This window comes from Mugil cephalus, chromosome 10 (genome assembly GCF_022458985.1).
Source record: "Mugil cephalus isolate CIBA_MC_2020 chromosome 10, CIBA_Mcephalus_1.1, whole genome shotgun sequence".
Lineage (NCBI taxonomy): Eukaryota > Metazoa > Chordata > Actinopteri > Mugiliformes > Mugilidae > Mugil > Mugil cephalus.
The window spans coordinates 19,214,802-19,227,521 of NC_061779.1; the positions used below are offsets into that span (position 1 = coordinate 19,214,802).

General features: G+C 44.3%; 1 protein-coding gene across 1 annotated transcript in view; it reads right to left on the bottom strand.

The window, feature by feature from the left end:
* nell2a (neural EGFL like 2a) overlaps positions 1 to 8,299 on the bottom strand; it is a 79,161-nt gene extending 70,862 nt beyond the window's left edge. Inside the window, exons 1-2 of the mRNA XM_047596899.1 lie at positions 7,868 to 8,299; positions 7,487 to 7,615 (exon numbers count right to left, since the gene is read on the bottom strand). Of these exons, the coding sequence (XP_047452855.1) occupies positions 7,487 to 7,615; positions 7,868 to 7,919 (181 nt within the window). The 5' untranslated portion in view covers positions 7,920 to 8,299. The remainder of the gene's footprint in view (positions 1 to 7,486; positions 7,616 to 7,867) is intronic.
* Positions 8,300 to 12,720: the final 4,421 nt, after the last annotated feature.

The window sequence follows — 12,720 nt, forward strand, 5'->3', positions numbered from 1 at the left end:
CAAAATCAATGGATCAAACATGTTCTCCTTGGCTTGCTGTAGCTCCCGCTAGAGATATGAAGCTGAGGACTTGGGGAGAAGAAAGGCTGCTGCTGCTGCTGAGGATGTGCATTTTCCACATGTAGTTAGTTTGTGGGATCCTGTGCCTCCATTGTGCCCCCTTCCTCCTCTCTAACTCTACACAGACGTATGCTACTTTAATGGAAGCATCAATAAATGATGACGTTTCTCAGAAGCAATCACATCAAAGAGCTCACTTCCAGCTATGGGATGCATGCAAGATGCCCTGGCACACTTAAGCGCTCCAGGAAGCTAGCATGGCTGCTCCTCCTCGGGGTATTAACATTACTTCCAGCTGGTGGGAGTAGCCAATTAGCACAATACAATGTGAACCAGCAAGAAAAACCTTGAAGACTGAAAACAGAGCGTTGCTTATATAAAGTACAATGACGACATCCTGAAACGATGAGCCTGTTTTCGTTCTTTCACTGTACTCTTAGCGTGCTAGCGTTAGCTTTTTTCCTGGTGTAGGCCTTTAAGCCCGTCGGTGACATCTTTTCGGCCGCTTCTTTGTAAACAAAAAATAAATATGTGTCCCTTTAAAAGAGAAGACGCACGAGTCAGAGTTTCATGCATTTTGCATCGCCGTTGGAGTATCATCCCAGTGTCATTGGCTGCGTTAGGACAGATGGTCCAATGACTCCAACGAGGGCTGTGCCAAGCAGTAATCTGCAGCAATCAACAGATCCTACTTAGCAACTGCATCCAAATGACGCTGTTGACAATATTCTCAGAAATCATTTATGTTTTGATTCAAGTTACTGGACTGTAAAGCAAAAATGCCATCACATTTTCTCTATATTTCCTTGTTTGTTTTATAAAAAATGCTCTATCGTCGTATTCAGAGTTTTTTTTTTTAAAGAAATGGTGCGCTCAAGCCAAACTGTATTCGAAAAATCTGCGGGTATGTGCCATGGGTTGAACAAAAAGTACGACGACGTCTCAATCAGGAGCAAAATGAGCACAGTGGGAGCAGGTGTCAGGGCGGGGCTCATACTGGGAGATGGCTGATGAGGAAGGGGGATGGTCAGGACCAAGCATCCTCCATCACTAACGTTGCAACTTGGCAGCCATGAGCCTTTGACCTATAAGTGGATGACTCTCGTCACCACATTATATTTCAGGGCTGCCTCAAATGGGACTTCGGGGGATTGGAGGGCGGAGGTACGGATATTGCAGCGCTGAGTTGCTTTTATGAAAAGCACATCATCTCAACACCCAAGCAAAAAGTAAGACAGCTATAGCTGCGATCTCTGCGCCCCCAAAAGCCAACATGAAAGAAGAGTTTTTGCTGTGATGAGCTGGGCCAGCCTTCCCTTGTGCCAAATCAATGTGGCCCTGCTGAGGGGGCCTTTGGTCGATTATCTATTGGCAGGCGCCTGGATGGGGTAGCCACCTGCTCCTAATGACCACTCTAATGTGAAATACTGACACAAAATGGCTTGAAAATGTTGATCCAGTGCATAAAACTCCAATCATCACATTTTTCACTGTCGTAACAGCTCTTGTAATCTATTTGGGTTGTTTACGGGCTATGAGGACCAGCTGATGGCGAGCAAACTATGATTTGAGACACGCAGACTTTTATCAGCTGACTAGAGATCGATAAAAACCCCCGGGGTGAGTAGCATCGCTAGGTAGCACAGCTAAGGGCTACAGGCTAATCTTATCTCCTCTGTACATTGAACAGAATTGTTACACTTAGGCCACAATTTCCATCCTTCAGCTTTACCTCGTATCTTAAACCGGCTAATGGTCTTTTTTTCACCGGTCCCTAGTACCCACGTAGCTGTAATCCTTCCCACACTTCCATCACTGCATTCCCATAGAAGCGCATTGGCAGTGCTGCAGAAATCACCAGCTCACACATTTAGCATTTAGACTAGGTGCCCTGCAGCACAGCCTGAGAGTCCACATACACCCAGCTTTGCCACAATCCCTTTCTCACACGCTGCTCTCACTTCTACCTGTATTTACAGAATAGGGGGGGTTTGCAGCGGGAAAGAGATAGCGTGCCCGTCTTTTACCTCAGATTCTGAAGGACAGGCAGAAGCGTTTTATGTTGGTTACACACTTCTTCTTCTTTTTTTTTATTAATTATTTCCCAGAGGAAACTGAGACTAAAAGAAGAATCATTGATATTAGATAACAAGATCATAGCCGTTTTTTTGTGTGTGTGTGAATAACGAGGACTTTCATTTTCTGGTCTCTAGTGGATTGCCAGAACAAAATAACACCTCCTACGTCTTTGCAACAACTCTCCAACAGCATTTTGAAAACAGAAAAAACAAAACAAAAAGCCATCCCCTCAGTAGTTAAGCACGAGCGAGCCATGAAATGCCGAAACGCATACAGACAAGCGGGGTCTGAACAGGCAGGGTAAACAATGCTACCATAAACCACGTAAAACTGTAAGGTTTTGTCATTGCATAATGTTTTGTATTTGAAAAATTGACTGAGCGTATTTCACACAGGACAGATTATCTGCTGGCCTGAGCACGGAGGGAAATGTGTGGGAGGGTTAGGAAAGAGAATATGTCTTCAGAGGGATTAGAGTAATGATAAACTCTCCACCGGCAGCAAACTCCAAACCCTTTATTACTGTCAACACACACGCATTTGCGTCTGTGTCAGCACGCCCACGTGCACAAACAGGTGTAGACGGCAGCACATATAGCCCAGGACTTCAAACAAAGACTGAATCGACACAAAGAGAGAGACTGGTGGAGAGATGTGCAGTAAGGTGGGCTGCCGCAAAGACGAACGCTCACAGAAACCCCCCATGCAGAAACCAACCCCCAAAAGCTGGTCGTTACAGCTCCTGAATATTCCCTCCGTGCTCAGGCAATCTGCATTTGACCGAACCCTCTCTCCCCCTCCACCCCACCCGCTGCGTGTCTCCACTCTCCTGGAACAAATACTAAACTGAACCAAGGGCACCTCCAGGACTGCTTTGGCCAGCAATTTCTCCCCAATTCTCAGGCTGCCTCCTCAGTGACAGCATGTCTGACATTCACACATACACAGAGCTAATGACAGCCTTCCAGCCACCCAACTGCATAACTGTCCTGGGGGGATAGAAATATCTCTCCCTCCACGGCCTGGCTGGCGTTTCTGCGCGGAACGTGGGATCAGGTCTGCCTCAGAAGGTAGCGAGCACAAATGTCTGACCACAGGGAGCTGGGGGAAATGTCAGTCATCAGGCTGAAAGGGCTGGGAGAGGCAATAGAATATATAGCAGAGACTGTGTCTGTATGTACACATCGATCAGGCACAACAACAGGAAATGACATTGACCATCTTATAACAATACAGTGTTCCACTGGGAAACTTTTGGACCTGTCATTCATGTGGATGTTGCTTAGACATGTACCACCCACTTAGGCCAGACCAGGTACCCCCACCCCATAGCGATGACACTCCTTCATGGCAACAGCCATCCCCCGCAGACACAAAATGGTTTAGGAACAAAAAACTCAAACAAGGTGTTGACCTGGCCTCCAAATTCACTAGATCCCAAACTGATCAAGTACCCGTGGGATGATCCACAGAGGGCCATATCCATAAAACAACACTGTGAAGAAGAAAAACCTCTCCTCCTGGTTGGGTTTCCATTTATCCCCACAGGATTCCAACGTGTCCTTGTTTACAGTGCAAAAACCTTAGTCTGCATCATCATTCCCCCAATCCGTATCACCATGAAGAACTCCCATCTTAAAGACATTACAATCCGATCACTGATCTCACTGTCTCAAGCGTAAGTTCTAAGGTTCTCTTTTAAACTAATACGAGGCTACAGCAGTCTGAGCTAGACAGTCAGTTGGGTATTTTTCAGACTTTTTAGAACCAAAGTCTCACTTTGTGTTAGAATCCCCCTACTGCGGCTCAGCGTGGAACCCCGTGGAGGCACGAAGAGGGAATTTCATACTAAGAAGTTTTCAGATTTGTCTTACTCTGTAAAACTTCGTGTTAGGTTCTGCTAAACTTTGGGGTGCATCTTTACACAGAGCAAAGACTGCGGCGGTTTTCCCCCATCACCTCAGGAATGGATTTCCTCTCAGGCAGAACGAAAAGCAGAATTAACCACAAAAAAAAAAAAATTATTTGTATTTGAAGTCATTTTGGAGTATTATTTTTAACTAAAGTTTAACTAAATTCCTTTAATCTGCACCAGTTTGAAGACTCGAAGTAATGTAAAGATGTCAGGGACGGAACGACAGCCTGTTGATTTTGGCGTGATAAAACGAATTGTGATGTTTTTCTTGGCAATTTCAACTGAAAACCTTTGCAACAGCAATTTGAAACGTGAAAACCATATGCATCTCTGAAGGAGCTCAGAAGCAACACTTTACGTATTATGGGAAATGGTTGGAGTGTTTTTGGATCTTTATCCACAGTAAAAACTCAAGTTAATATTCAATATACTGATGAAAAGAAAGGTGCTTAAGAAGAGTTTAGTCTGACATTGACCTCCTCCATCAGTTTATCACAGTTATGATTTGTGTCGGCATATTCCCGTTCTGCTTTACCGTCTTCTCTTTTAGTATGAGGTTAGCCGTGAGCAGGACCCTGCACAGCCTTCACAGTTCAGGGGCCGCTTCGCAGCCACGCTCGAGTCGCAGGCTCTACAGTCGAAGGACTGGCTGCTAAGTGTAGTCTCTGCACTGGAGGCACTCACATCTGTGACATGGACATGCTGGACAACAAACTGGCATTCACAGTGTGCCTGTCATAGTCTGTCTCCTTCCCTCCTTCACACACACATGCACCGGGGAACACACGCACACACACAAACAGAGACAGCATGGCTGTATTATGAATGAGTCTCTTCCATCCTGTTACACTTTAGTGTCGCTGCAGTCAGGGACATTATCACCAAAACATACACAAAAACACCTCACCGGCAGTGTTCAAACAGTCTGAGCAGAAACACGTTTGTGAGACAGATGGGATTCTCACACACACACACACACACCCAGATACAATTACAGGGGGAGTCTTGTGCTGCAGCTGAAAGGATGCTTGTAGCAATTGTGTTGTTTGCACTTCGAATGAGTTCGGGCCGTGCACTCGTAGCCGAGAGAGAGAGAGAGGGAGAGAGAGAGAGAGAGAGAGAGAGAGAGAGAGGGTGTTGGGGGAAGGGAGTGCGCCTGGGTGTGGCCCCTGTGCTCGTACATGCAGGGAGCTATCTGGATGTCTAGATATTAAAAACGGTGGGGGAAGTGCTAATGACGAGATGATTTTTGTGGTTGATGTCTGAGCATCACCTGGCATCAGGACATGAGAGGAGCGCAGCCCCGGGGCTTTTTTTTTTTTTTTCTCCCTCTCTATTATGTCCGTCCCTGAGGTCCACCTCTCCTAATGCCATGCAATGTAGTGCTGACAGCCACCTTCAAAAGCAACAGCAGGGGTGCGCTAAATAGCAACCCCCCCTCCTCCTCCACCTCCTCCACAACCACCACCGCTCGCTGCTCTCCTCTTTCTTTCTCAGACACACACACAAAAATAACATACTTTGGCAAACAGAAACACAAAGATACGGCAACATGTGCACACATTTCTACACTGTGAATTACTCTCATCCCTTCCTCCTGCCTCCACCCAGCACCCAGAGATAACAGCCTCCCCTTCGGGCAGGCAGGCAGGCAGGCAGGCAGTGGAGGGGACAGCCGTGGATGTGTTCAGCCTGCTATCTAATGAGCGTCGGAATGTCACCGTGGGCCTGTCTGCTGGTCCCAGCCAGCCAAGCATCCATACATGTGGAATCAGCACAGCCTATCAAACAGCTGGCAGACAGCTCTGCTCCCTGCTCCTATCCCTCTCCCTCTCCCTCTCTCTCTCTCTCTCTCATTGTGGCTCTGCCCGTCTGTTTCTGATCACAAACAAGCAGAGGCCCGGGTTTGCTTTTCCGGTGCAGCTCTGCCTGCCTCCCCCTCACCCAACACCACTGACTTAACATAGACATCCCAGATGAAGGATGGAGGCGAGCTCTGCCATAAATAACACAGCGCCTCCTCCGCCTGAGTAACTGAATGTACTTAGCGAAGGTAAGGCAGGAAAATAAGATAGCGTAATGATGGAGAAGTGCCAGGCGCGGGAGCAGTCGCGTTTTTTCTTTTTTCCTGACAAAAGCAGTGGGAGCTTCTTTCAAGAACTGTCTTTGTCTCTCTTCCTCTCCCACTCCTCCGTTTCCCCCCTCGCTACCTGCCTGGGTAGAGCACTTCTGAACGTTGTCTACACAGAGGACATCAAATAGCCTGCCTTTAGAAAAGACGCTGGAGTTGCTGCTCCATGCACAAGTGCTGCTGTCTCAGCGGCTGTGCGGGGAGATTAGAAGATATCAGCATGGAGGGAGGGTAACAGAGAAATGTCGACAAATGATTGCGGCGTGTCTCTGTCCCCCAAAACAACGCTGTCACTTTGGCGCATCCGCGATGTGATCTGTGATGAGATCCTCCATGTCGAGACGCGCGCGTCGCCACATCTTTCGTTTTTTCCACTGATCTGGGAGCCACAAAACAAAAAAAAAAAAAATCCTCTGTTGCTACTTTTGGCTGGGTTGCGATAGGCATCTCCATCCGTGTGACAGGGCTGTTAACGGGTCTCATTTGGATTGTAATGAGTGTCTGAGATCAAATGACAAAGATGTAACACGGGCAAACAATGAAAAAAAAAATGCACATGAAAGTCAAGCACCACGGCAGCTTTGACAAATCCATTTTGCACAGCACTATTTACTAAATGCCACGTATAACAAATTAAGCCATGTCACTGACAGCCTGGACGTCTGACTCACTTTGCTAGCCCTTCGTATTTTGGGAACGGAGACTGTTCACTTACACAGTTCAGAGAATCACCCTTGGATTCAAAATGTACACAATGGCACAAGATTTAGTCCCTGCCTAATCTGATTAAGCTCACTCATTCCACGATTCTTTTTGGGATCCTCCCATGTCTCCCCCTCGATGCCCCGGTCACCCCACTTTTTAATGAAGTCCTAACATTGCCTATTGTTCGGGCAGGTGGCAGTCTGAGGGCCACCCCCCCGATGCTCATTCCTGGTAGAACAGACAACTGAAAATCCACCTCATGTTGCTGCTGAGTGTCTGTTACACAGCTGTCCTGTGACGGACAAGACTCACGTGGGCTACACTTTTATCAGATGGCATTTTCAGAAAAAAAAAAACTAATTCTTCAGGCATCTCTCCAGAGGAGCTCTCCCGTGGATCACCTGGCTGCATCATTTTGGTCTTGCAAGTTGTGTGAACAAAACAGAAGGAGGGCAGAAATGTCTGTGACAGTTTTCAATAAAGGCAAAAAGCAGCAGCGTTGCTTCGCGTGAGCTGGGATTCGTTTTATTTTCAAGAGTAATACTAAAACAATAAAATAATAAATAAATAAATGCAATGAAAGTGTGTCGTGTTACCTTGGAAGTGGAAAGCTCTAGACTCGCTGTGGAAGCCCTGGACCTGAGTAACTCCATCAAAGCCTTCTCCAAGCGTTAGTTCATCAAACACGCTGATGCGCAGGGCCGGGTCAACCCCAAAACCTACAACTAATTTACAAACACACACACACAAAAACAGCATTATCATTTTTCATAGCAGGAAAGAACACATGTGACGCTATAAAAAAAATCCTGCCAGTGTCAAGAGAAGACATGAGAGGTTACTGTATTGTCTACAAGATCATGTACATCTGATTATTTTTAAGGAGTCTTGGCGCCAAGTTATCCAAAAATAACACCTATTTTGGCACTGCACGTAGCTCACGGTGATGCAAAAGCAGTGACAGCCGTGTGTCCTACCTGAGGAGGAGCAAGATATGCCGAGAACCAGAAATAGCTGTAATAATTCCATGGTGAATGTGTACAAAAAAAAAATAAAAATTAGTCCATGTTTTGTCCACTTCCGAGAGACACTGTTGTTCAATCACATGCGAATGATGCACCCTCGCAGGAGGCTATTACCAATCCCAAATGCTGAGCGGAGGCATCATCACAAGTTTAGGTGCCCAGTGATGCAAAAATGAAATAAAATAAAAAAAAATCCGGAGGAGGGAAAAAAGGGCAGTGCCGATGCAGAGATTATTCCGTGTAGCGAGGGGTCTGCTTCATCAGCATCGTCCGCGGCACAGGTGGGTAACTGAGGACATACAAAGCGAGCCGCCGTGCCTCACCAGCCCCGCAGACGCTCCTTACAGCGGCGTGAATGAGAGCCGGAGGAGGAGTGGAAAGAGAGGCGGGGAGAGGAGGGAAAACCTATGAAGGGAGCGGGGGGGAGAGAAAGAGGGACAACAAAGCCCCCTTGCGGCCCGAGGAGGAGAAACCTTCACATGAATCCGAAACAGGCGTACAGATTGGAAACCTCGCCTGGCCGTCGTCTACAGTGCACCTGAATCACTGATGGATAGTAACCTAATATTAAAAAGCGATGGGTTTATCATTTATATACAATCCCCAAAGGGCATTTAAAAAAGAGAAAAAAAAAGTTAAATGATCATATAGCACACAGATTGTGACCGGCATTGAAAAACATTTGAATACTTAAAGAAGAAAAGAAAAAAAAAACTCGTGCTCATAAAATAAAGCTCACGATTTTATAAGCATTAATTCAAATCATTAAAACAATATAGCCTGAAACCACACAGTGATACCCTGCGGATTACAAACGGAATGAGTTATCTATTTGCTGGGCATAATTATCCACTTGCAGAAACAGGGATAATTGCGGTTTCGTTTATTTTGACATATTTGTTCATATAAAGACAGCGACCGGCTACCGTAATTACTGTTGATCTGTCTGCGCGCAACATTTTTTTTTTGTTTTGTTTTCATAAACGGGCGACCGGGACGAACGGAGTCGTCTAAAACAGAAACTGCCCCCAGAAATCGGCGACATCTGGTCACCCTACTGTTAGCATGAGTGCTGACTTTGCGGTATCATTAGATCCCTCTCTTTTTGAAATTGCATAGGCCTTAGCAGCTAGCGTTCTAGTTAGGCAGTTCACATAACAACAAGCACAATTAGATATTTACATTTCACTTCACAACTAACAGCTATAAAGGGTAATATGCAAGTTTGGTTTTACATAATTGTATTATTTTCTCTTCACACTGTAGCTGCTACAGAAACCTGCTGAATTTGAACAGCATAGATCAGTGGTGTCACACTCATTTTCGCTCAGGGCCCACATACAGCCCAGTTTGATCTCAAAGAGGTCGGACCAGTAACATTATGGCATAATAGCCTATAAATAACGAAATTGCCATATTTTCCCTTATGTTTTTATGAAAATGAAGAACTTATTATGAAACACAAGTGCAATTTCTGCACATTTCTGCCATCTGCTGTTTAGTTCTGGGTCTCAGTATTGCGTTATGTCTGTGACTGTGACTATTTCACATAGTGGAAAGATTCCAAATAGTTATCATATCAGCTATCAAACGTGTTAGCATGCCAGTTCATTTTTTACTAGAACTTTTTGATATTCATTTTAGACTAGCATACAGCTGGCGGACTGGTTAGCATGCTAGTTTGCTTATAACTTTCACAATTTACCTTTCACCGTGACCTAGCATAGGCTAATTACAAGCATAGTGGTTAGTATGGTTCTTCACTTTAAACTACATAGATAGATAGACAGATAGATACTATTCTCCTAAGAGCATATCATTTCTTCGCAATTTTAACTAGCATTTAGCTATCAAACGTGTTAGCATATTCATTCATTCATTCATTCATTCATTCATTCACATTCATTTTAACTAGCATACAGCTAGCAGAATAGTTAGCGTAGTAATTCACCACTAACAGGAACAAATTGATTATCCCACCGTTATTCTGAAGTCAGTAAATATATCCCATGTAAATAAAATAGTAACATACCTATATTTAAAAACACTGGGTCACAGTCCCTCTGACAGATAACTGAGGTTTAAAAATTAAATAAGGTAAGCATTGTTTACTAGACTTTAATCATATCAGACATTATTTTCTAGATTATTAAACAGCAAAGTGGTCTAGAGGCAAGCCAGAGGTGAGTAGATTTCTCGCCTTAGTCTTGATGATATTCCAGCACTTATCCATGAGGTTTCATCTGTTCTGCTGACAGATGGAGGGTTCACAAGCATTTATACCTGTTCAGTGGGTTCAAATTGATGTTGCACAAGGTTCCACAAGTTGGCAAGGTCATATACCAATCGTGGGAGTTCAGAGTCTCATGAATTTAAGTGCAAATTGGTGTGAAAATGCCTGGGACGGCATTATAGGCATCTGGTAAGTGGTGTCACAGCTCCTTCTCCGTTTAGTGAGGTTTGTTCCGGTCTGACGTTCACGGCCTCTTTCACTCCTATACCGAAACCATCTGTCTTCTCTGTCCTTGGGATGAATAGAGGTTGATGGAGAGAAAATGCCAACTGTCTCAAAGCTTTAATTTACCCCAGTGTCATATATGCTAAAACGGCTCTGTGATCCGAGCGTTGACCCCCTGTAAGCTTACAGTCTCTTCCCTTCAGTTACTGGAATCATCCACTAAAGTTGAAGTCTGGCTTTTCAGCAGGTGGTATGAAAATTAAAATGGAGTGCTTGACTGCCAGTGTGACTCAGACATTTTTATGCCTTGTTAAAGAGCACGCTTTTTGGTTTGATTATTTGTTTATTTGTCTTACATCTTCTTCATCCATGGGACCACTTATTATTTTGCAACATGGCTGTTATCAGCGGCGACATCATGCCAGTGCTGATTTTATTTTTAGAATGATAAACAGATATAAATTTTCCCTAAATCCTAATATATTTGCTCACTGGATTTGAATTGAAGCCTTTTTGCAGAGCGTTTTTCCAAGGCAGTCCCAAGTCCGCAACATGCTCCAGTCAATCCCTAAATCGGAGGGAAAGTCTTTTGCTGGCTGAGCTGATATGATTCTGGAGAATGTTCCAGTGGGTTCCTCACATCCATCCTGAGGACCCCAGATTAACAGGAACGTATCCAATCTGCATTCCCTTCAATACAATTTTCATTGATGCCAACAACATACTTTGTTTTAATAACGATTCATGAAAAACAGATGTTTTTTTTCTTTACAAATAGACCACTCTCTGTTACCAGGTGAGGTGCGTACATCCACAGTGTGCAGCTAATGTGTAGCTATTGTTGATATAACAAAGGCAAGCAATGGCTCTCCATACAGTGTCATATGTGCTGTGTGAGAGGGCCTCCAACCCTCTATTCATTATTAATAATACTAGATTTCTTCTGGGTCCTCACACAGGAAATGTAATTACTTTGTATTGCCCACAAGTTGTCATTTCCTAAAGTGCCATCAGGAAAATAAGAGTCATTAAAGCGTGCGCCATGGAAGGAATGAAAAGTAATAAACGCACACAGTGCCAACACACACCTACTCTCCTGCTGTACAAGCAAACACGCACACAGAGACTGAATCTCTCAGGGCAAGGACAGAGGAACAGAGGAAGTCCTTTTATTCATCTCTAAAAGAGCCAGATGGATGTTGCATTACAAAGCTCCCAGGGGCTTATTCGTTTTGGCCATAAGTACATCAGATAGACATACTAGTGTAAAAGACAATATGGAATCTCTTGCAATGGCTTGTGCCAAGATGTAAATGAAGAGAAAAGATGGCCTGTTGTTCCCACAGGGCTCTCCAGGGTTTCATTTGTTGCATAATTGTGTTATATTGACCTTGCCTGTCGGTCTAATTTGACATTCATAAGTCATATGAAAAAAGAAAAAGAAACGTAATGATTCATTTGATCAGTCCTCCCAATAAGTGTTGTCTAATTCATTTCATATAGAGAAAAACATGGCAGAAGTGAAGCTGACAAAGGCAATCTTTCATGTTCATCCTATAACTACAAAGTGATTGACCTGTTATATCTGAATATACATCCACAGGATATATATACATCATTTTCCTTTAAATTGGATTTTTTTTTTACCTGATATTCTGAGGAGAAGACCAAAGACTGTAACAAAAATGAAATGTCATTTAATCCACTCTGCTGAAGTGCTGATTCCCGGCTCCCATTCACTCAGTGCCATCTTGTGTGCATCGCAGTGAATTGCAGTTACCCAACCAGAGCGGAGCAGTACTGAGGTCAGACAGGCAGTGTCACCCTTTGACCATGCCAACGCTATATACTTCAAGTCCTGAAAAGTGGTCAACTCAAGCTAGAGCCTATGGCCACTGAAACAAATAGATTAAGTAAATGATGTTTAGACTGATGGTAAAATAAAATAAAAAAGTTTGAAAATTTACCCTGTGAGTTGCCTGAAATATAAGTTACTTTCCCAAGGTTCTGTTCAGACCAAGCTTCCTTGGTAATCCAATCAGAAGTGGGAAACTTTATACACATGTGTGAAGTCACCCAAGATGCAGTGAGGTCACGTTTGACATGCGATCTCTCAGACCACATTTAGAGGAGGTCTGGATTTGACCACAATCTTTCCACAGTGAACACACATGTGTCCAGACCACAACGATGGGCCGCCTACTCAGCTGATGTAATATTTGGTTATCAGAGATGGTATGAATGAAGACCACCTGTTACACAATCCACCGTCACCTGACAACCTGTTGGCCCTTTCATTTAGCTTCTACTGTGCATCTTTATGGATTACTCCTGGTTGCAAGTAGTT